Here is a 22,122-nt window from a genome sequence, read left to right on the forward strand (position 1 = left end):
TTTTTTTTAAAGAAAATTTTCTGTTTTTATAAATATGGGTGTTAGCAATAGACAGTAAGTCTAACTCAGATTTGAGCATCCATGTTTCCCTGAGGTGTGGTAAAGACAGACAGCAGGAAATAGTTGCCACGCAGCAGGCAGCTGCTGCTGTCTTCTGTGGGTGTCAGTATCTGTTGGTGCTGTCATCTATGCCCCCTTGACTCCTCAGCTGTTCCCCTTCACTGATTTCATCATTGCTGAACTCCTGTACTCCAGCGTGTTTCCATGCTGGTGTTACAGATTTTTCACTGTAACACTTTTATCAACGTGTTCATTTGTTTCCAGAAACTAGTTGTTTGCAGTACTGCTTTTATGCATGGTGCTTAATGTGCTTGGAAAATATATTTTGAACTGTCAACCTTTGGAAGGTCAAAAATTCTCAGTCACATATGAAGAACAGCCACATATGAAGAAACTGATGTACTTGCATGGAGGCCAGTCTCCCCTAGAGTTGCTGATAGACCCTTGGCTACTGTGCACTTGAGTTAATTGTTTTTAATGTGGTATTAGATACTTTAAACTTGATTTCACTTAAACACAAGTTTTAGGGTAGAGGGGTGGCTCAACAGTTAATAGTTCTTGCTCCTCTTGTGGTTTGGTTCCCAGCACCCATAGTAGGGGCTTACAGCTGCCTGGCCCTTTGGCTCCAGAGGAGCTGGTACCATCTTTTGACCACTGCAGGCACCAACAAGCACACCACAAACACCCAAGAGCGTGCATACATGCCACATACACACACAAATAAAAATAAAATTAAAAATTTAAGTAATTTAAAAGGGGTAAGTAGAAAATAAGAAAATAGAAAATGCAAAATAATATTCAAATGTCGTTGAGAGCCAGCAGGATGGCTCAGCAGGTTAATAAAATACTTGCCACCAAGCCTAACAACTTGAGTTCAGTCCCCAGCACCTGCATAAAAGTAAATGTGATAAGAATGTACTTTTCTTGAAGTCATCAGATTTTTGTATGAATGGCATTATAATTAAAATAATTTAGATAATACATAAGATGCAGTATCTGAAATAACTTCTTAAAGTCAAGTATCCATTTCATCCAACTTTGCTGAAGGCCCATAAAATTGGTTTCAGTGTATTAAACCAATGGAGCACAGCACCTGCCCTCCTCCATCCTGGAGACAGAGGAGACACAGTAAGCACGCTCTGTTGGCTTCATCCCTTCATTCACACAACCTCTCTTAGCTCCCCAAAGGTTGTAGGGAAGGCACAGCATCTTCTCCTGGGCTTCTCTGGCCACTCTCAGGCACAGGCACTGACTGGAAGGATCGTTGTGCATGCTGGGGGCCTTCCTTCACTCCAAACCCCTGTACGTTAGTTCCCAGCTGTCATTCATCCATGCTGGTCTCTCTTCCGTACTTTCCACCTCTGCTAGAAGTAGGGGCCACCCCTGAAAGTTTTCCAAATGGGTAAGGGGGAAAATAGCCACTGGAATTTAAGCAGTTACTTCCTTTTGCTTATTGCTTTTTGAAATACATAGTTCACACATTTCCTATTAATTTATTTATCAAGCATTTGGGTTAATTTATGAGACAAACCATAAAGAACAGAAAACCTGTGAGCTGTTATAGGAAGCAGGCTTCCTCAGGAGGGAGAGGATGCCTGTCAGCAGATCCAGACCTGAAAAGTCTCTAGGACACAGCAACAACTTTCATTTCCTGACCTAGGTTCACAAAGACCTTTAATTAGATCAAGGCTGATGACATGATGATATGACCAGATTCAAGGCTCTTTACTCTGGTCTTGTAGCCTCCATGGGTGCTTAACTCTGGCCATCTTTCTTTGTGTGTATATGGATTAGTAAGGTCAAAGAATGTAAGAATCATAATGCGGCTGCCTAAACACTTCACCGTAACTAGAATGTTAACTCAGAAGTAAATATTAAAGTATTAAATCACCAGAATCTTTTCTATTGCTTTTATTGCTATATTTGGAGAAATGACTTTAAATTCACTTGAATAATATATTCATGTTTTTAACGTCTGAATTCATAGGCTTGTAATTTGATTAGCAAATTCTGATGATTTTATAATAAATTTGGGGGGGCTGGAGTGAAGGCTCAATAGTATAAAGAATATTTACACTTGCAGAAGACCTGGGTTCTGTTTCAGCACCCACATTGCACTGCTCACAACCACCCATAACTCTTAACTCCAGGATCTGGCACCCTGTTCTGGATTCTGAGGGTACTTGCACATACCTTCATATAGACATAGGCACACACATATGCATAATTTAAATAAACATTTAAAGTTATTTGCAAATTTAGAAAGTTAAAGTGTAATAAAACTTAAAATGGAAGTGATTACACTTACAGTAAGAAGTTGTCTGATTGGAATGAGGTGATGATTCCACCATTGATGAGCCTAGCAAAGCAAGCATTAAAATTCTACATGCCAAGTCAGGTATAGTGGTGCACGCCTTTAATCCCAATACTCATGAGGGAGAGGCAGGTGGATCTTTGTGATTTCAAGACCAGCCTGGTCGATACAGTAAGCTCCAGACCATCCAAGGCTACTTGCCTCAAAATAAATAAATGAATGAATGAATGAATAAATAGAAATAAATAAATAAATAAATAAATTCTATATACCACTTATGCATGATGGTAAAGGGAAGAATTTGGTCTCCTGGTCTACACAGTGAGCTCCAGGCCATCCAAGGCTACTTGCCTCAAAATAAATGAATGAATGAATGAATGAATGAATGAATGAATAAATTCTATATACCACTTACACATGATAGTAAAGGGAAGAAATTGGTAAAGGGAAGAAATTGAGTCTCCCGAAGTTCCAAGTTACTCTTAAATCAAGAATACTTGAGTAGTTATAGATACAAAGAAAATATTTTATGTACTCCTGGCCATTAGCACAAATTTATTATATTACAAGTGTATTTTATGGGACACAGGATGGTGTTAATAACATGGGGAAACTGGTGTAGCCATGTTTTAAATTATCTCATAATAATTCCTAACCTTTGGAAATGATTTTCTTAAAGGTTTTAAACTTCATATGCATCCAGGTGAAGTTTAATTTCTTATCCCTAAAACATGGAGACAGAACTGCTAAAATGTATTTATTCTATGAATAAAGTCACAGGGATTTCCTTACCAACTTCCTGGGCCCTGAGAATGGCTAGTGTGCCTTTACCCATTTCCTCCTGTGAGCTGTCCCTGCGTCTGTGAAGATGGCTGATACGCAGTCAATGAGAAGGCACTTCTGACCAGGACGCTCACTCTTGAAACAACCCTTGTAAAAGAACTCAGTCACTACTCCTTTTCTTAGAAATGGCTGTTTGGTACTGGGCAAGATTTGTGACGCACATACACATTCAAGATAGAAACACTTAGAAGGAACAATCTCCACATTAATATGGGAGCACAGCATTTTCTAGATCTGTACAAGTCTTTGTAACTTGTCTTATAGAGACTTGTAAAGCTTCCTTCTTTAGATAGCTATATTTGTGTTAAAGTCTTGAAGATATTTATTTAAAGACATTTCATATTCCTTTACTGGAAGCTTCCAGGAGAAAAAAAAATTATTGTGTTTTGTTTTATGATTTGGTCAGCAAATTACATATTTTTTATTGAGTATATATGTAATATATCTAATGAAAATGTTATCCTTAAAGTAAGACCGTACCACTTTACAAAATGCAGTGTGTTTTTAAAATGGCATTCTTGGGCTGGAAAGATGGCTCAGCTATTAAGAGCACTGACTACTCATCCAGAGGACCCTGGTTCAATTCCCAGCAACCACATGACAGCTCACAACTATCTGTAACTCCAGTTCCAGGAGACCTGACATCCATCGCAAAACACCAATGCACATAAAATAAAAATAAATAAATTTTTAAAATGGCATTTAACCGTGGAGTTGCATACCTATAACATCACAACTTGGAAGGTGAAGGCAGAAGATCAGGAATTCAAGGCTAGCCCCAAGCTACATAACTTATTAGAAGGCAAGCCTGGGCTACATGAAATCTTGTCTCAAAATAAACACCTGAACAAACCTAAATAAAGAATAAAAATAGCACTTTTGAAACATCAGAAGCCAAAGATATGGTTGAGTCCATTTCACCACGCCATAGAAGCTTATTAGCATATAGTGGCTTCTTTTCCAGCCCAGAACATTCCACAGTTTCTGCACAGCTCTTTCTTTGCAAATGAAAAGTGGTTTTGAGACAGAGCCTTGCTGTGTAACCCAGACTGGCCCCAGACTTGGGGCCTTCTGCCTGAGCCTGGAGAGCTTGGGTTACAGGTGTCGTTCCCCACCGCTCTCTCCGAAAAACAAGTCTGCCTTCCTGTCAACTCAGTAGACTTGTATTATGCTTGCTTTATGTAAGGGAAGAACTTCATATTTTCCACTTCTTACAACTAAGTTATTGGATTCAAATTCATAAAGTGATAGGAAAAAGGCCTAAAATATAAGGATTTGGTTTTGTTTTGTTTTTTTTTAAGAAGCATAGCTTTTTTTTTTTTTTCTTCAAATCTAAACCTTTAGGAAAATTTCAGCATGGTTTATAGAGAGATTTAGTAGCTTGGTTCCCATTAACACAACAGCAGATTATTGTGTAAATATTGCCAGGCCTGGAGACCTCCCAACAGTTCTTGTGATATAAGAAACTAGCATTTAACCATTAGCGCAGCCATTCTAATTTCATTAGCATGGCTTCCTTACACACTTTCTCCAGTGACGCAAATGCAGACCCATGGCTACCTCCTCTCCCTTTCATTACTTCTGTTGGACAGGCTGCCCTCCCCGCTTGCCAAAGCAAACCCCACAGTTCCGTAGACTTCACTTCAAGGTCTCCTGTGTCCTCCTCAGACCACCAGGAGTTTTGTCTCTCCGTGACTAGAAATTGGACACTTCTTTTTGATGGCTAGTAAACCACTCTTGTTACTTAACGTCCTCCTGAGACTAGCAAACAAGACATTCCCAGCTACGTTACCGCACGCACACCAGCAGGTCCTGTCGGAGCAAGGCCCAGTTGGTGGTTTTGTTTTTCATCAGACTTGATGAGATTTACATCAGGGTGTGACTAGAAGCCTCTGCAGGGCGGACAGTTGAAAAATGGGTGTATTTTCCTTTATCTGTATCAATATACAAAAGTGACAGAAAGCTCACTGGACTTGGGATAGTTCTGTGTTCTCCTTCTGTAACTGGTTCCAGAAAAGTCAGGTTAAAATATGGAGCTCCAGGCTCAGATATCTGTTATTCTTTGACGATAATCAGTTCCATGAATCTATTAGAAGGGGAGTTGATCTGATTCTCCCAGCATCCCTGGTTCTCACTTTTGTTTCCAGCCACCTCCTCCCGCTTTGCCTCATCTACACTTTCTGTGCTCTAGTTTAGGAGACGAGATGCTGGTGTTGGAGTTTTTTGCTTTTTGTTTTGTTTTGTTTTTAAACCTCATTTTTCTTCCCTTCTGCTTTCTGGGTTTTGTAATTTATTTTTGTAACCTTTCCAGTGATGTCCTGTGGCTTATGCTAACATATGATAAATAAATCACATAGTTGTGCTTGTAGAAAGACCTTCTGACATCAAATCATACTTAATAGAAGGTGAGAGGCTGTCTGGTTCTTCTTGTTGTTGCTTTTAGGAAATATGGCATGAACTCTGTTCTTTTCCCTTTTATCCTTCATGACTTAGAGTCAATGCTTTTGGAAAATGAAATGTTTTGAACTTCTTACGTTCTGTTATCCTAAATAGTTAACTAGATCCCATCACCACCCCCACATGTCCCAGCTCCCACTCATGGCCTCCGTAATGTGCTTAATGCACTGACACCAGTTAGTGTTGCCGGTGTGTACGTGGTGGAGGGCCAGGCACTGGAGCATGGCAGCCTACCAGGGGCCACATCCCTGAAGAAAACTGACTGTCCTTCCCATGCAGCCAGCAACTGCCAAGAGCGGTTCACTTGCTAAGCACCCCCCCCCACCGCCCCCCACAAACACACACACCAGCATCTGTGCTGGCCTTTGGACTGATTCGATCTTATATGGCTTTTATGCAGGAAGTCAGGGAGCTGAGAGCTCATCTGTGTAGTGGTTGTTACATCCAGAAAACACTGTTTGAAGCTGCCCCCAGCCTCTTGCAATCTCTCTGCCTTCTCGTGACAGCAGGTGTGACATAAATGTCCTGTTGGGAGCTGAGCACTCCATGGGCACTCATCCTCTGTCCTTTGGCCAGATGTGGTTCTATTAACCACCATTCACTGCAAAATGAAGCTTCTGAGAAGGGTGGACACTTACACTAATCCCTTGGTAGAAAGTTAAGCAATAGATTTGGGTTGTAAATCCATTTTACTCATGCCTTGGTTTTAGAAAATATACTTTAAGGGCTGGAGAGATGGCTCAGAGGTTAAGAGCACTGGCTGTTCTTCCAGAGGTCCTGAGATCAATTCCCAGCAACCACATGATGACTCACAACCATCTGTAATGAGATCTGGCGCCCTCTTCTAGCGTGCAAGCATATGTGCAAGCAGAACACTGTATACATAATAAATACGTATTTTTTAAAAAGAAAATATACTTCAAGAGTAGGGCTTGTCTTAACCTCTTGGTCACTCTACTCCATATGTTAGTCTGTCTGTCCAGGATGGGCTTTTTGTTTAGGTTTGTATCAGTATTTCAGTAGTCTTTCCTTTAACTTTGTGAGTGGTCAAAGGCCCAGAGTTTTATCTTCCAGACCTGTCATAATTCACTACTCAGAACACAGTACCTCTCCTTATGGGATTAGTTACTCTGGGGGAACAGCTCTGGAAAGAATTCTAGGTTGGAATTATTGATACTTACCCGTCTAGTATCTAGGGACAGTGAAGCAGGTCACAGTTCAACTTTTCCATTTGTTGAACCTCTTTCTCCTGACATTTTAATACAACCTCAGGCATATTTATTTATGTAAAGCAGGTACATAATCAAACCCTTATTGATAATAGATAATGAAAAATTGTTTAAAAACAACTCATGAGCATGTATATGGTTTTCTACCTTTTAAAGGTTAAAATAAATTTGCACACTAAAGAGATGGATGTTCTCATTTATTTACATAAACAATTAAAATTTGGTTGAATGTTGATACTGTAGGATTTTTTTTTCAGAGAAAATATGTATTTTCTTTTCTTTTTTTAAAGATTTATATATTTATTGTGTATACAGTGTCCTGCCTACATGTATGCCTGCTGCCAGAAGAGGGCATCAGATCTCATTACAGATGGTTGTGAGCCACCATGTGGTTGCTGGGAATTGAACTCAGGACCTCTGGAAGAGCAGTCAGTGCTCTTAACCACTGAGCCATCCCTCCAGCCTCATATTTTATTTTCTAATCAGTGATGAGAACACCACTTCATATAAACACATAGTTTTAAAAAATAGCAAAAAATTTTAAAGCTATTTCAGAAATTATTGCTAATTCTGTTTTAATCAAGCCAAAATTCCATGATCATTTTTTTAATTGGTGTGTGTGCGTGAGTATGTGTGTGTGTACCTACAGAGGCCAGAAGAGGGTGGAGGGTGTCTGGTCCCCTGGAGCTAAAGTTCCAAACTGTTATTGTGGGGGTCTCTGCAAACACCATGGCCAACAGAGCAACCATCCTCATGAGGCAAAAAGGAAATCCTGATCAACACAACTCAGTAGTTGGTACTGATTCAGACTTCTAGAATCTGATACCAGGTAGTTTGTTTTAGGCATATCTAAATACAGTACAATTGTGCAAAACAGTTTCGAGGTGTAACACAATCCCCTGTGCAAAAGGAGGTATAATTACACCAACACTCTTCTCAAAGTACATGTCACTGTTCCTATGAAGATGGGTACTAGAGATACCTTAAGGGCTTAGGGAGAATCTGGTATGGCCTCAGTCATACATATATGTAGAAGTCATCTAGACTATTAGCTACCTCTGGTCCTAATTGTGGGAGCTAAACAGGGCCCTGGCCATACAGATGGCACAGAGGTCACCTAGACTATTGATATTTGCAGTCCATCCTGCTTTGGGGAGCCTGGGAGAGCCCCTGGCCATACAGATTGCACAAAGATCACCGAGGCTATTAGCCACATCCATTCCCTGACTTCTGGGCAAAAAGACAGGTTATACATTACTTCTGTTGAAGAGACAGCCCTGTGTGTTTAACATTCCTGGTTTCCCTGGTGCTTATCCATGAGCACACAGACCTTTGTGTTCCCAACAAGTTGTGAGCTGCCTGACAGAGATGCTGGGAACCAAGCTCTGGGCCTCTGGAAGAGCTGCAGGCACTCTTAACCATTGAACCATCTCCAACCCAAACTGTTTTTTTTTGTTTTGTTTTGTTTTTAATGGAACTCAAACAGCAATTTTTAACTTCAAACATTTGAACATGCTACAACCCAAATTATACTTTCTTGACACTTATATGCTGAGACACAACAGTGAGAAATTATAACTAAAGTTTGTCTTCATAATTAAACCATTGTTTCTATAAGCAGGAAAAGGCACTGCAGCTCATAACATACAATAGTATTGAAGCCAGGCGGAGGTGTTTCAGGTAGCATTCCTAATGGCATGTGGCTTGATGGTATGCACAGGGCAAAGCACACATGCTGTGTGTCAAGAACCAAGGCTTCAGTAGTGCCACATGCTACAACATAGGCAAGTACTGACAAGCACCTCAGTTCATCATGCACTTTAGTTTGAATTAATTGTGGGGTGTACTACTTCCAGGAACCATTTACTGCTGCCAAAGGTTTTGAGACATCCACATTCAGTGATATGAAGCTATGGAGTTTGTTTATTCATCAAATGAGTTCATTTTCAAATAAATTTGTATTCATTTCTGATGTGTCCTTCTCTTATGCTTTGATATTCTTACTCTGACTGCAGATATTCATATATTCTCGGTATTTTTCAGTTTATCATCTGTATTGTCCTTGCTTCATGTTTATAGTGGTGTTGAGAAGATGTACAATATATTCCTTGAATTCTGCATTCCTAAGGTGTCTGAATGAAATCTGGATGTTTGCTTATTACATGAACATTTACACTGGCATGTGTTATGTTTTGAAAAGCTCTGAGACTTTGGTTTTCATTTGAAAAACATAGTTAACTATTCATTCTATCAGTTTAGCAAAACTTCTAGTCATCTGGGCTATCGATACTTTCTTTCTTTGGATGAGAATGTAATCTCCTCATCCAGCACAGCAGAAGTAGCAATAAGATAGTTCAAGTGACTTGGTCTGCGTTTATGTGGATTAGATAGTGCTGATTCCATCAGGTCAGTGTGCAGTGTGCCCTGAGGTCATTCAGATGCTCGGCACATACAGCAGTAGAAGCAAAGGAAGACCTGCTTTAAGTGATGATGTACCCCAGTGTATTCTTTTAGGTGGTTCCTGGAAATAATGAAGAAGGCTTTCTAATAACTGAATTATTATCTTTTGACTTTTGCTTAGGGTGTTCCAGTGATGGCAATCAGAAACAAAATGATATCAGAAGGGCTGGACCCAGAGCTTCTTGAGTAAGTCATATTTCTAATAAAATCATATTGACAAGGTACTAAATATGTCAGTTGTAACAACAAAAACATTTCAAGCTCTCTGTACTGTTTCCTATACAGTGTTTGTAGTTGAGATTATCATAAATTTTGCCCTTGCTATGTTAAAAAAAAGAAAAGGAAATGCCCTAGGCTACTAAAACTAGCCCTTGCACACTTCAAGAGATGAAATTCAGTGACAAAACTGGTCAGAATTTGGTAGATGGGCATTTGGGGGTTTTGTTGTTTTTTTTCCCATACTGATTTCTCCTTTGAGGGTGCTATGACAAAATATTATCCACCTCTCCTTTACTTAAGGTCATAATACATAAGAAATGTGTTCTATGGTGACCTAGATTAAGAAAGGCTGAGAAATAACTCTGATAGACAGTATCCTAGGTGCACATTAATGGTTATTATGAAATAGATGCCAGTTTGAATGTGTATTATAAAATATTTTTTGGAAATGCTAAGAAATAATACTTCATTCCATCCAAGCCAGCCTGACCGTGTGGTTCATCTCAATAAATTATATATCTTAATGGGCTCCTCACAAGCCTTCTGCTTTGCAAGTCTCCAGATTCTTGTAAAGAGCCTGTCTAGTTAGAGTTCACCCCTGTGTCACCCGGGCATTCAAACTGTGCTAGCAGTGTGCTTTGGAATTTTTCTTGGCTTCAGCACTTCAGGAGAAGGTGTGCATTTTGGAAATGAAATACCATAAAAGTCATCTTCTCATATTTTATCTTAAAAAATGTGAATTTCAAGAATGCCTTTGAAGCTGCCAACAGTGGATTTTCCAACATTTATGTTCATTTGGTGTGTTTCCAAGCAGCAAAAGAGTTGACTACAATAGCCTGGCTTGCTGAATTGAGCACAGCATATCTGGAATGTTTAATATGTGTTCTGGAAATTGTTTCTGACGTTTTAAAAGTGGATGGATTGTGGCATGTATTTTAATAAGAACTGAACATTTGGGTTTAATCTATTTTGGTGCTTGAGTTGTATAATTATAAGTAGATTTACCATCGATTAGGATTCTTTCTGCTTCTGGAAATATACAATAGGCCATAAATAATAACAAAGATCAAAAATGACCTTTAAAATGATGATATTTCCCTCTGGGGAGACAGGAAAGCCAGTGTCCTGGAAGCATCTCCACAGGCTGCACATCCAGTCTTCGGCTGCTGATGGTTGCATTCATCTCCTTCCTAGATGAAGCTAACTCACGGCCCTTTCATTCACACTGTTCACGCCAGCAGCTTGAAGGTCACCTTGGCGTCTCCCCTCTTCCCAACCCTACTATGTCAATCATTATGATCTCTCAGTTTTAATACCGCTCACCTTTCACCGCGTGCTTACCTTCCTATTGCTGCTCTCTGACCCTCATCGTTTCTCAGCACCTGATTTGTTTTTATGTTCTCTTTCAAGCCACCCAATAAAGCCAAGTGTATTTGCTCATAACTTCATTCTTGCCTTTAACATATAGTGTCTAACTATTGCATGTAAATGCTTTTCCCATTATGTCCTGGGTGGTTTCTCAAGCTCTTACTAATTCTATACATGTTCATTTTATGTGAACATTGCAAATGACCTATGTTTCTCTGACTATATCATCTTTCTCTTCCCTTTTGACATTTTTATATGCTGTCTTAACTCTCCTTGGAACCCCTTCCCCTATTTTATTGGTCCAGGTAACTCCTCATTCTTCAAGAGTATTAGGTATTGTCACTTTAATAGATCTGTAAGTAGTGATCCAGGGGCAAAACCCACACACACCCAGTGTGTTCTTATATCACCCTTAGCAAATGTGAGTGTGTGTCATTGTCTGTAAATGTTGAGAAACAGTCAGTTGTGAGGTGGATGCCAAGTTGTAGGGTAGGATTCCAGTAACAGCACGGCCTTACAGAAAAGCTGCTTCTCAACCCCAGCCTAGAGGCTGCCTTCTGACCCATTACCTCATACCATGCCACTGGCCACCAGGAGCACTGGTTGGAGTGGACTGACTCACCTAAGCAGTCACCTCGACAACCATTTCCATCTCCATTAGCTTAATATAAGTGTAACAGCCACCTTGTTCACAGGGGAATTCTGGGGCTGTGGAATCAGGGTTACACAAGTTAGGGAACGCCACTCGGGGAAAGAAATTTGACGTGATGTCCAGGGAGGAAATGTACCATCCAGGGGGAAACAGTTTTATTTAGAATCTTAGGTACAAAATAAACCTCGTCCAAGAACTTTGAGTAAAGAGTATCCTGATTCTCTTTTCCTTAAAAGTATAAACATAACTTTTCTGGCTTTATTGTCTTCAGGTAGTAAGACAGATTCATATAACTGTTGGAAGAGCTAACCTAGATCTGTCTGGTCTGGACAGAGAGTAGCACTGAAGCTGAGGGGAAGGAAACATCTGTTAGTAAGCAGGCTGTTGGACTGGTGTGGTCCATCAAAAGCTGGAGACCAAAAGCAAGCTGTTTGAAAGGAAAAGTTTATATGAGAAAGCCTGGCAGTTTTACTGGAAAATTATGCCTGTCCTTGATTTTAAGATGTCTACAAAACTGATGAAAATATTTGATAAGTACCGAACAAATATTTGTTTGATACTTCTAATTGTTTTAATTATTTTTTTTTAATCTTCAGCTTGTCAAAATTAGTCTTAGTGCTGCTGACATAAAAAGACTTGGGAATGTCACTGTCATAACTTTTAATTAATCTTTATTCAGAGATCAAACTGCTTTAGTGTTGTATCCAGAAATACAGAATAGTAAATCTTGCTTTTAGAATTCTTTCAATCAGTGCCTAGATTTTCTTACCATTATGTTTCTCAGAACTAATATCAGTATTACCTAGTAATGACTACCTTTGTGCCTCTGGGATGACAGATTGGCCTTGGCCCTGTGCAGCTCAGGAGCACGTTCATGGTGATGAAGGGTGGCTCAGGCCACTTAGACTAGAGACAGTCTGCATGAGGCAGTTGAGATGAAAGGCCACACTGCCCTTCTGTCTCTAGAACGATGGAGTGATCTGTAAAATGGGAAATGCAATGGCTCGGCTCTGCAGTAATGACATAGGTGTTCAGGAGAGTCTGGACGAGCAGTGAGTGGTTAATAAATGTTAGTTGTGACTTGTGAATGCTCTAAACCATGGATTTCCCAAGCTTTGGGGTCACAGCTTCTTTACAATCCTAGTTGTCTGTATACCATCATGTTTTCAGCAGACATTATTTCATATACAGAATATGATTTTTTAAAAATTATACTCTGTTTGTCCAAACTGAACATCTCCACTTCCAATTCTGTAGCAAAGACATATTGTTGTAAATTAGTGGTCTGTCAGAGCTCTGCATTTTAGCAACAGGCACTCTTGAGGGAGAACAAGCTCCAGGGTTCTGAACAGAGAGAACACTGACGACTACGAACCTCAAGGCTGCACCCCTAGATGAACAGGCAATCAATGGCTGCTGTGAGAGGGGAAATTGGGTTATCCAATCAATCCCAAGTAGTCAGTCTAAAACATACACATATGAACAACACTAAGTGGATTAAGTAGGATGGATATATGTGTGTATGGGTGTATGTATGTATATATGACATATATACTCGTGTATATACATGTACACATTCACTATATATAGTTAGTATATGTATGCATATGCATTGTATATATAAATTATAGAAGAGGTCATAAATTTGAGAGGGAGTTGGTAGGTACAGAAGGAGTTGAAGGGAAGAGGGAGGAATAGAAATGATTAAAAATCGCCACTTACATATTTAATTTTCGGATTAATAAAAGTTAAAAAATCAGACAGAGTAGGGATGACAGTGTATCTCAGTGGTGGAGTGTGTGCTTATTACTTGTGAGTCCTGGGCCCATGTCCCAACACAAATGCCCTATGTATTCTAGCCGACAGCCGCTAGTAAGTAGTTGAGAACTGCAATTAAAAATATTGAATGAGTGAAAAACCAGACCAAAGAAAACCCACCTCTATTTTGGAATTGAGATCTATTTTTAATCAGTTTAAAGGCGATTTTTGCTCCACCATGTGGTTGGGCATCAGGGAGCCAACAAGCATACTGATAGATTGATGTATAAACCCTAAATGGATCAAAGGCCTTACTTAATGTAAGACCCAGAGTTCCGAAATATTTAGAGGAAAATGTGGGGACATCACTTTCAGGCATAGGCAGGGGCTTTCTGACTAAGATAGTGTCCCTTAGGAAATAATGCCAACAACAGAAATGGGACCTGATAAAGCAGGGAAGGTCTATAGGCAAGGAGACCGTTAACCAGTGAATAGATAGTCTACAGAGGGTGAGAAGACCTTTGCTAGCTACACATTTCACTGAAGACCAGTATCTACAGTATGCAAAGAACTATAGACAACTGCCTCCAATTCCAGCTCAAGGAGGTTTGATACCGTCCTTCAGCCTGCACCTGTGCGCGTGCATACACACACACACACACACACACACTCAGGCCTATACCTATCACTTAATTAAATATGAATCTCTTTCTTTCTTAACAAGATAAATATGTTGCCAGGCAGGGGCTTAATCCAAGCACTCGGGAGGAAGAAGCAGATGGATGTCTGTGAGTTCTAGGCCAGCCTGGTCTACAGAGCGAGGACAGTTAGTTATACCTGTGTGAGATGTCCTGTGTAACATAGTGCCATGTACAAGAAATATATGTGATGAAATTTCTAAAGGTACACAGTTGCCATATGCCTCAAAAATACCTATTCATTGAAAAATTTGTACACACATATTCACAGTGACATTGTTTGTAGTAACAAAGCAGTAAAACAACCTTGATGTCTTTCATTTGATGATGGATAAGCAGATGTGGTATATTTATAAAATAGAATAATATTCACCAGGAAAAACAATGACATGCTGAAATGCTGCAACATGGATGAACTTTGAATATATCATGCTAGTTGAAAGAACCCAGGCACAATGGATGGGCATCCTCTGATCTCATTTATGTGATGTCCTGAACAGGCAGATCTTTAGAACTCACCATCTCCACTTCCTACTTCACCACCTCTGGGACTCCCAGCATGTGTCACCAGTTCTGGCTTTTTACGTGGTTTGGGGGATCCAAACTCAGGTCCTCACACTTGCAAGACAGATGCTTTACCAACTGAGCCATCTGTCCAGCCACTCACAATGACTTTCAATAGTCCTGTTAAGTTTTTATGTTTGTTTAGTGTAACCCACTCATGCAAAGTCGGGGTTTAAACAATCGGTTTTAATCACAGTTGTGCTGTCTGTGAGACAGTATTTTTTAAATCAACTCATTCTTCTTATATCCATTCTCTAGAGGGAACAAAAAACTTGTGAGTGAAAACGTCCCATAGACATTAAGAACCTTCTTTGACCATGCACTCCTCCCCACAGACTTTCCACGTCGCCTTGCTTCTTAGCCGTTCTTGAACCCTTCCTGCTTCTGAGTTTCCAGGGCTTTTGTTTTTCTTTCCATTCCTTACTTTCCATCTGTACCTCAGTGTACCCTTGAGGAAGCAGGGACTTAGCACTGGCTGTGCCAGCCTATACACATCACATCTCTGTCTATGGTTGTCTCCATGGTAACGAGATGCAGCGTGCTGAGGGAGCACAGGGTGTCAGGGCTGGCAAGAACGTGTGGCCTCAGCGGAAACAGCACTCCATCCCCAAGCAGTGGAAGTCAGAGGCAGCGCACTGGGGTGCAGTTCCTGGTAAAGGACACAGGCCTGGCGGATTTCTTAGCAGCAGCACTCCAAGATGAACCTAATTCTCAGTTGTAAGTGCTTGCTTTCAGTTGGAAAAACCTTTAACTTTCTCCTTTTTTTTTCCAGGAAGCCAGATGCTCCCGTGCCTAATGGTGCAAGTGAAAAGGCCACAGAAGACAGTTCAGATAGTGACTCTTCTTTCAGTGACTGAGTTGGATTGTGAGGAGAATTACATAGGTGTGTTTACATTCTGGGGAAGAGCCGAAACTCCAGCTCTTCGTGACAAAGCCATCAAATGGATGGCCTCATACCCACCCCATCGTTCTTTTGCTAAAGAATAAAAATAAAGCATTTATAACCTTCCAATACGCTTCCTTAACCAAATAAGATGCTCTGAAATTAAAAAATAGAAAAACCTAAATTGCTAAAGGTGCTATAAATTCTAAGATGGATTCGATGAGCCTTCTAAACGGAGTTAGTTTGAGTTTACTGATCAAAAGTCGACTTTATGTAAAAAGAGAGTATGACTAATTATTCAATTGAGTGGGTGTGTTAGTTTGAAAATTACTGTGTACATGTGTTTCATAAGCTTTTTGAGGGAACTTCTGCCAGAAAGCAGTACTAGACTAGGACTTTCTGTCATTGTTAAAGCTTATACACGCCTATTCTGGAATCCAGTGATGGCATTTAATAGCACCTATATCTTTTTATGCCTTGGCCAATAGTTTATATATTATCAAAGTCAGATATTTTATTGTATCTGTTCCCAACAGAAATATTGCAGCTGATCACAGTGTGGTTCAGAGAAAGCAGTCCTCACTGTCATCAGCTCCTTTATTGCCTTGACAAAAGATTACATTCCTAAAATTAAAATGTTCTCACGGGGTTGAGGATTTAGCTCAGTGGTAGCTCGCTTGCCTAGCTACAGAAAAAAAGAAAGAAAGAAAGACAAATGTTCTCACATCACCTGCAAGTACTTCATAAATAACTACATAAACACAGCCTAGAAAAACTTGTAAAATGCTTAGGTGGGAAGATATATAAAGCATTTGATTCATAGTGTTCTTAGTTTAGGTCCCCTGAGAGGAGAGCCGAGAAAAGGTCCTGGGTCTATGTAGGTCATTTGTGAAATTATCCCAGGAAGTGTAATTGAGAGAACAGGGAGAGCACGAGGGAGAAAACCAGTGTGAAGAAGTAGCAGCGGCTGCCAGTTTGGTTTGAATGCCCCGAGAGCCGCAGGGCAGCCAAGAGAGCCTCCCACAGCATCCACCAGGTAGGCCTGAGGTCCTGAGGCTGCCTCTGCAACCCACCAGGAAGAGGGTGGCTTGTAAGGACAGTTGCTGCCCTCACACTTCTGGGAAAACAAGCTTCCCAAGTTTTAAAAATGATCCTGAAACTGTAACCAGAATAAAATGCCTGGATAATTGTTGCTGTGGGTAAATGCGAGCTCAGAACAGGTGTGATGGAACCAGAAGTAGAAATGAGGGTGTGATTACAGGGCAGAAAAACAAATCTCACACCGTGTGTGCTGGGCTGCCCAGAGCTGCCTGAGTGCCGGCTCATCTGCTCTCCAAGACTTCGAAGAGGGTATCAAGCCATGCTCTTCCGACTACCCAAGAAGGTTAGTGAGACAGCTGTAGTCCCTGTACTATTGCCGAGCCTAAGGCCCAAAAAGTCAGCCACTTTTCCCACCAGCCATTTCAGGAGAGCAAATACGCCGCTACGGGGCATTCTGAAGAAACTAAAGCTATGATGTCTGAAACTGAAATGCTGAAGCTATTAGTGTATATTTGTCAGAATCTATCGAGCTGCCCGGCATAGTGGAACTCAATATAATCTGTAGATGAGTTTAAAATACTACATTAATATTTGTATATTAACTTAACAAATGTACCACTAAAGCAAGACCTTAAAAATCGGGGAAGTGGGGATGTGGGGTGAGTCTATGTATACTATCTACTTAAGAGTCTATAAATTTTAAATTGTATTAAAATAAAATCTATTGGTTAATAATACATTCAAGTAGCATGTATCCCACAAATACAAGAACAAGTTACACTTGAAAATCAGCCAATACTTTATCATTTTAACAAACTGAGCTGGGAGCTTTGTCCTGGACAGAGGGCTTGCCTAGCATCCTAGTACCAAGCACAAAAGAGCCAAATAGTGAAATGCAAGTCTCAGGAGGCCCAGGAATATTTTGACTCAGCTTTTGTTTTGAAGATTCTGGCTGCCACAGTAAGGCAAGAGAAGATATAAAATATGTACAGAGGGAAGAAGCAAGACGGCCTTTCCTTACAGCTGACGTTATCATTCATTTAGGAGTCCATTGAAATAAAACAACAAACGGACAACCCTACTGAAACCCACAGACAAGTTTAGCAGGATTGTAGAATACAAAGATCAGTTCAGTCAACCAGGAGTATCCCAGCACCTCTCCTGAACCTCGGGAAAGCATAGACAGCTTTAAGCCTAAGGGGTGTGTCTGTGTGTGTGTGTGTGTGTGTGTGTGTGTGTGTGTGTGTAGAGAAGGAGAGAGAACACAATATTTGAGAAGGCAAGGGAGCTATTAATATTAGACACAAGCTGGGTGGGGGTCAAAAAGACAAAATAATCAACTTGAATAGATTTCCAAGGAAAATTGGAAGATCAATAAAAATTACCATAAGTTGAAACACTATAAATACATGTTCTTGATTATCTCATTCAGGTCCATGGTTTAACCTGCTATGAGCTGATTCTTCCAAATCTCTATCTCAAGTCTAGACTCCCTCCCCCAAGCCCCAGCTCAAGCAGACCCCTCCCCCAAGCTCCAGCTCAAGCACAGACCCCTCCCCCAAGCTGCAGCTCAAGCAGACCCCTCCCCCAAGCTCCATCTCAAGCAGACCCCTCCCCCAAGCTGCAGCTCAAGCACAGGCCCCTCCCCCAAGCCCCAGCTCAAGCACAGACTCCTCCCCCAAGCTGCAGCTCAAGCACAGGCCCCTCCCCCAAGCTGCAGCTGTGCTGATATCCTTTAATCCTTGTTAACTTCACCTGGAAGTCCCAAGTACTCCAAAGTAAAATTCTGGGTTGCAGCTACTATTTCATCTGAACCTGTTCTCCTTTGCTCTGCTGAATTCAGTAACTTGTACCTAATCAGCATGGCCTTAAATTTGTTTTCCTTCCATACCACAGCCCTCCTTTCCGCCCCAGCACACACATACTTGAGAAACCCTGTTAGCAAGTGTATCGCTTAATTTTCTGTTGCTGTGGCAGAATGCCATGATCAAAGGTAACTTATGAATGAAAGCATTTATTTGGGTTTACGGTTCCCCGTGACAGGCAGGCCCAGGAGCAGGAGCAGGAAACAGAACTCAACTGCAAAGGAGCGCAGAGAGAAGTGAGCTAGACTTGGGACCACACTAGAAACACTCACAACCAGCTCCCAGCGATGTACTTCCTCCAGGGTAACCTCCGCAAACAGTGCTACCAACTGGGGACCACAGCAGCGCAGACGTGGCAGCAGATGGACCCGCCCCTCTATCGGCGGGAGTAAAACTGGTTCAGCCCTAGGGAAGTCATCATGGGGTCCGCAAACGCAGAGGAACCGTGTGATTCAGCCGCACCACTCCTGAGTGTGGAACTGAATTTCCTAGGTTGCATCTCGCTTGCTGTGATGAAGCACTGGCCAAAACAATTTGGGGAGGAAGAGGTTGAATTAGCTTCCACTTTGAATTATCAGTCCATCAATGAGGGGAAACAAGGCAGGAACTGAAGCAAAGCCACAGAACACAGCTTTCTGCCCCCTCTCCCCCCGGCTTGCTCACCTACCTTTCTTACACAGCCCAGGCCCGTCCACCCAGGACTGGCGTCTCTCCACAGTAGGCCGAGACCTCTCATGCCAATTAGCAATTACGAAAATTCCCCACAGACACACCATCAGGTTGGGGGGTGTTACGTACATCCACATGATTTTAATTTGTTGGGGCCTGGTACTGGAATGACTGTTGAGTTACTTGAGCCTAATTATTTGGTTTTGAAACTGAAAAGTTTTGTGGTTGAAACCATCTTTTAGGTTAGGGGTTATCTGGCATGTCTAGTCCCTTCTCTTGAGGGCTCTGCTCACGTGTGAGGAAGGCTTTCTCTGGCCCATGGGAACATGCGGTATTCCGGCCCCTTGTGCACCGGGGATACTCCAACGGCTCCTTCCATGGTCTCTTTTCAGCTTTGATAGTTTGCTCACAACCACAAGCTGACTACAATTTAGCTAAGGACCCCAGGACACTCTTGGTTGGTCTCTTGTTCCAGTTCCCCTCTCTGGTATTCTGTGCCCTGACGTCTACCGCTTTGGTGTCTTTACACTCGGAACTCTGCTCAATTCAGGGAGATTGCCAAGCCGTCCTCACTTCCCCTTCCCTGTGCACTGTCCTGGAAACATCACCGATCCTCAGTGGTTTTGTGGGGGAATCTCTGTCCTGTGCTGCCTGCTTTGCAATGTCCAAAACTCACCGTCCAAGAGATTTTTTTAGCTTAAAAAAAGAAGATGAATTTTGCTCCTGTTACTCCATCATGGCGGTAAGCATTGGGTCTCATGGAACTGGAGTTAAAGACAGATATGCGTTGCCACATTGTTGCTGAGGATGGAAGCCCTGATCTCTGCAAGAGCTGCAAGCACACTTAACCACTGAGCCATCCCTCCAGCTCTCAGTTCTTCAGCTTTAATTAGACTTTCAATTTAATTGCAACCTTGTACTTTTCAATTAAACAACACTTAGAATAGAGCTTTGTGCATCGAAGATATTCAACAGTTATTGAATTAATGATGCCTCATTTCCTCCAATTCGTCAATGAACTTTCATATACCATGAATATTACCTATTCTCATTCTCTCTTCTGAAACATGAACTCTTCTTTAATACCATCATGCCATTGTCAGTACATTTCCATATCATTTTCTAAAATGTTTAGGGAAGCCACCAAGAGTGAATCCACATGAGCAAACTGGCCTCTTCTTGGGTAGACCTCCAGGCAATTATGTGCCCATGTCTAAACCAGTTATCTGAACTGTCCTTAAAGGAAATGCTTCATATGTTATCTCTGCCACAATGATCACACCTGGCCCTGCTCTAATTCTATAATTATGTTCCAAAGACCAGAAAGTTCTAGGGATGTCTAGTTTGGCACATTGGCTGTGTTTTCCAGGCCAGCTTCTAAAATTGCCTTATTCTGATCTTGTTGACGGATAACTGAGTTCAGTCTAAAGTTGATGCCTGTGCTGGGTAGGACACACGGCATCAGACTTCCTCCATCACACCTCAGCTGGTCTTCATCCCGTATTAACACATTTGCCCCTTGGAAAGCCAGAGTAGAGCAACACTTGTAATCCCAGCACTAAGAGAAAAAGCAAAACCAAAGAAAATAAGTCACTTTTTGGTGTGGAAAAACTTTTCAAAGTGAAAATAGTTAATATTATTCCCAAATTAAAGTACAATATAAGAAGCCATGTAAGAGACCACAGCATAAATGGCCTATGTTTTTGTTTGGTGTTTGTTTTTTAATCTTGATTATGTTCATTTGTTTTTATTTTTATTTCTTAGTTACCTAGATCACTTTTGATTAAGAAAACTGTAGAAAGTTAGTAACTTCCACAAGAAGACACCAGGTGGTGGCACGTGGCAGTTTTCTACAGAGGCTTGTCTTGCTTTATGGGGTAGCTGAGTGTACTGCTCGGGGCTCTGCTCAAACTTGCTAGAATCCCTCATGGCAGACTTTAGTCCACAGATCGCTTTTCCCAATATTTCTTCATAAACTCTTTTACATTCTTAGAGAATTTTGTATGGTCCTTAGAGTAGTCTTCAGCTAGGTCTTCCAGAGTGGGTTCTCAGGCTGGGGGTCATTCACCGGTGCTATGAGGGAATGAACGGCTTGGTCAGTCTTGGTCTTGAATAGCACTAATTCTGACAAACAGAATTAGTTGACCCTTCTTGTCAACGTTAGGGTGGTAGATCTTTGTTTTAAATGGGCTCTTGGGTGGTTTGAATGGACACTCTTCCAGGAAGTTGATTTCATCATATGGAGGGTTGTCCTGCGTCAGCCTCCTGCTGGCCACCATCTTGGACCTGGTGCCAGGACATTTTTCAATAAAGAAGAGATTTCTCTTTCTCATGTGATGAGCTTTGTATGTTAAATCCAGAGCTCCTACAGTTCAATGAGTGCATAAAAGAACTAGCACCCTTCAACTTGCCTGTTCTCACCTACAGGCTGGAGCTACCATGCTCTTGATTACAATGGCAAGGGAGGGATGAGAGAAAAGTTTCCTTATGAGACCTTGTCTTCTTAATTGGAAACAATTCCAGTTGCAGGAGAGATGCATAAATAATCCATTATACTAAAACACCTTTCATCTAGAATCACCAGTTGTAGTTAGTTTAATGCATTTTCCTCATATAATATATCCCGATTATGTTTTTCCCTCTCTACCTTCCCAGGTCCTCCCCACCTCCCCTCCCATTCAGATCCACCCCCTTTCTGTCTCTCATTAGAAAACAAACAGGCTTATAAGGGATAATAAAACAAAAACTAACACTTTGTAATAGGACAGTACAAACAAAGAGAAGGAACAGAGCCCCCAAAAGGCACAAGAAACAGACATAGATGCAGAGATCCACTTGTTCACAAACTCAGAAATCCTATAAAAACACGAACATTAAAAATAAAAGTCGGGGAGGCAGAGCCAGGCGGATCTCTGTGAGTTCGAGACCAGCCTGGACTACCAAGTGAGTTCCAGGAAAAGGCGCAAATCTACACAGAGAAACCCTGTCTCGAAAATAAAAAATAAAAATAATAAAAGACTTGTCACAACATTATGAGACAAG

At 41.2% G+C, this 22,122-nt stretch overlaps 1 protein-coding gene and 1 pseudogene across 2 annotated transcripts in view; one reads left to right on the top strand and one right to left on the bottom strand.

Moving 5' to 3' along the window:
• The window catches only part of Washc3 (WASH complex subunit 3), a 41,707-nt gene extending 26,018 nt beyond the window's left edge, over positions 1-15,689 (top strand). For both annotated transcript variants that reach the window (XM_036170113.1, XM_036170114.1), the window contains exons 6-7: positions 9,485-9,549; positions 15,395-15,689. In XM_036170113.1, the coding sequence (XP_036026006.1) occupies positions 9,485-9,549; positions 15,395-15,479 (150 nt within the window). In that variant the 3' untranslated portion in view covers positions 15,480-15,689. The remainder of the gene's footprint in view (positions 1-9,484; positions 9,550-15,394) is intronic.
• A 5,328-nt stretch (positions 15,690-21,017) lies between these two features.
• On the bottom strand, positions 21,018-21,359 carry LOC118570886 (annotated as a pseudogene).
• Between the last annotated feature and the right edge of the window lie 763 nt (positions 21,360-22,122).

This window comes from Onychomys torridus, chromosome 20 (assembly GCF_903995425.1).
Source record: "Onychomys torridus chromosome 20, mOncTor1.1, whole genome shotgun sequence".
In the NCBI taxonomy this organism is placed as follows: domain Eukaryota; kingdom Metazoa; phylum Chordata; class Mammalia; order Rodentia; family Cricetidae; genus Onychomys; species Onychomys torridus.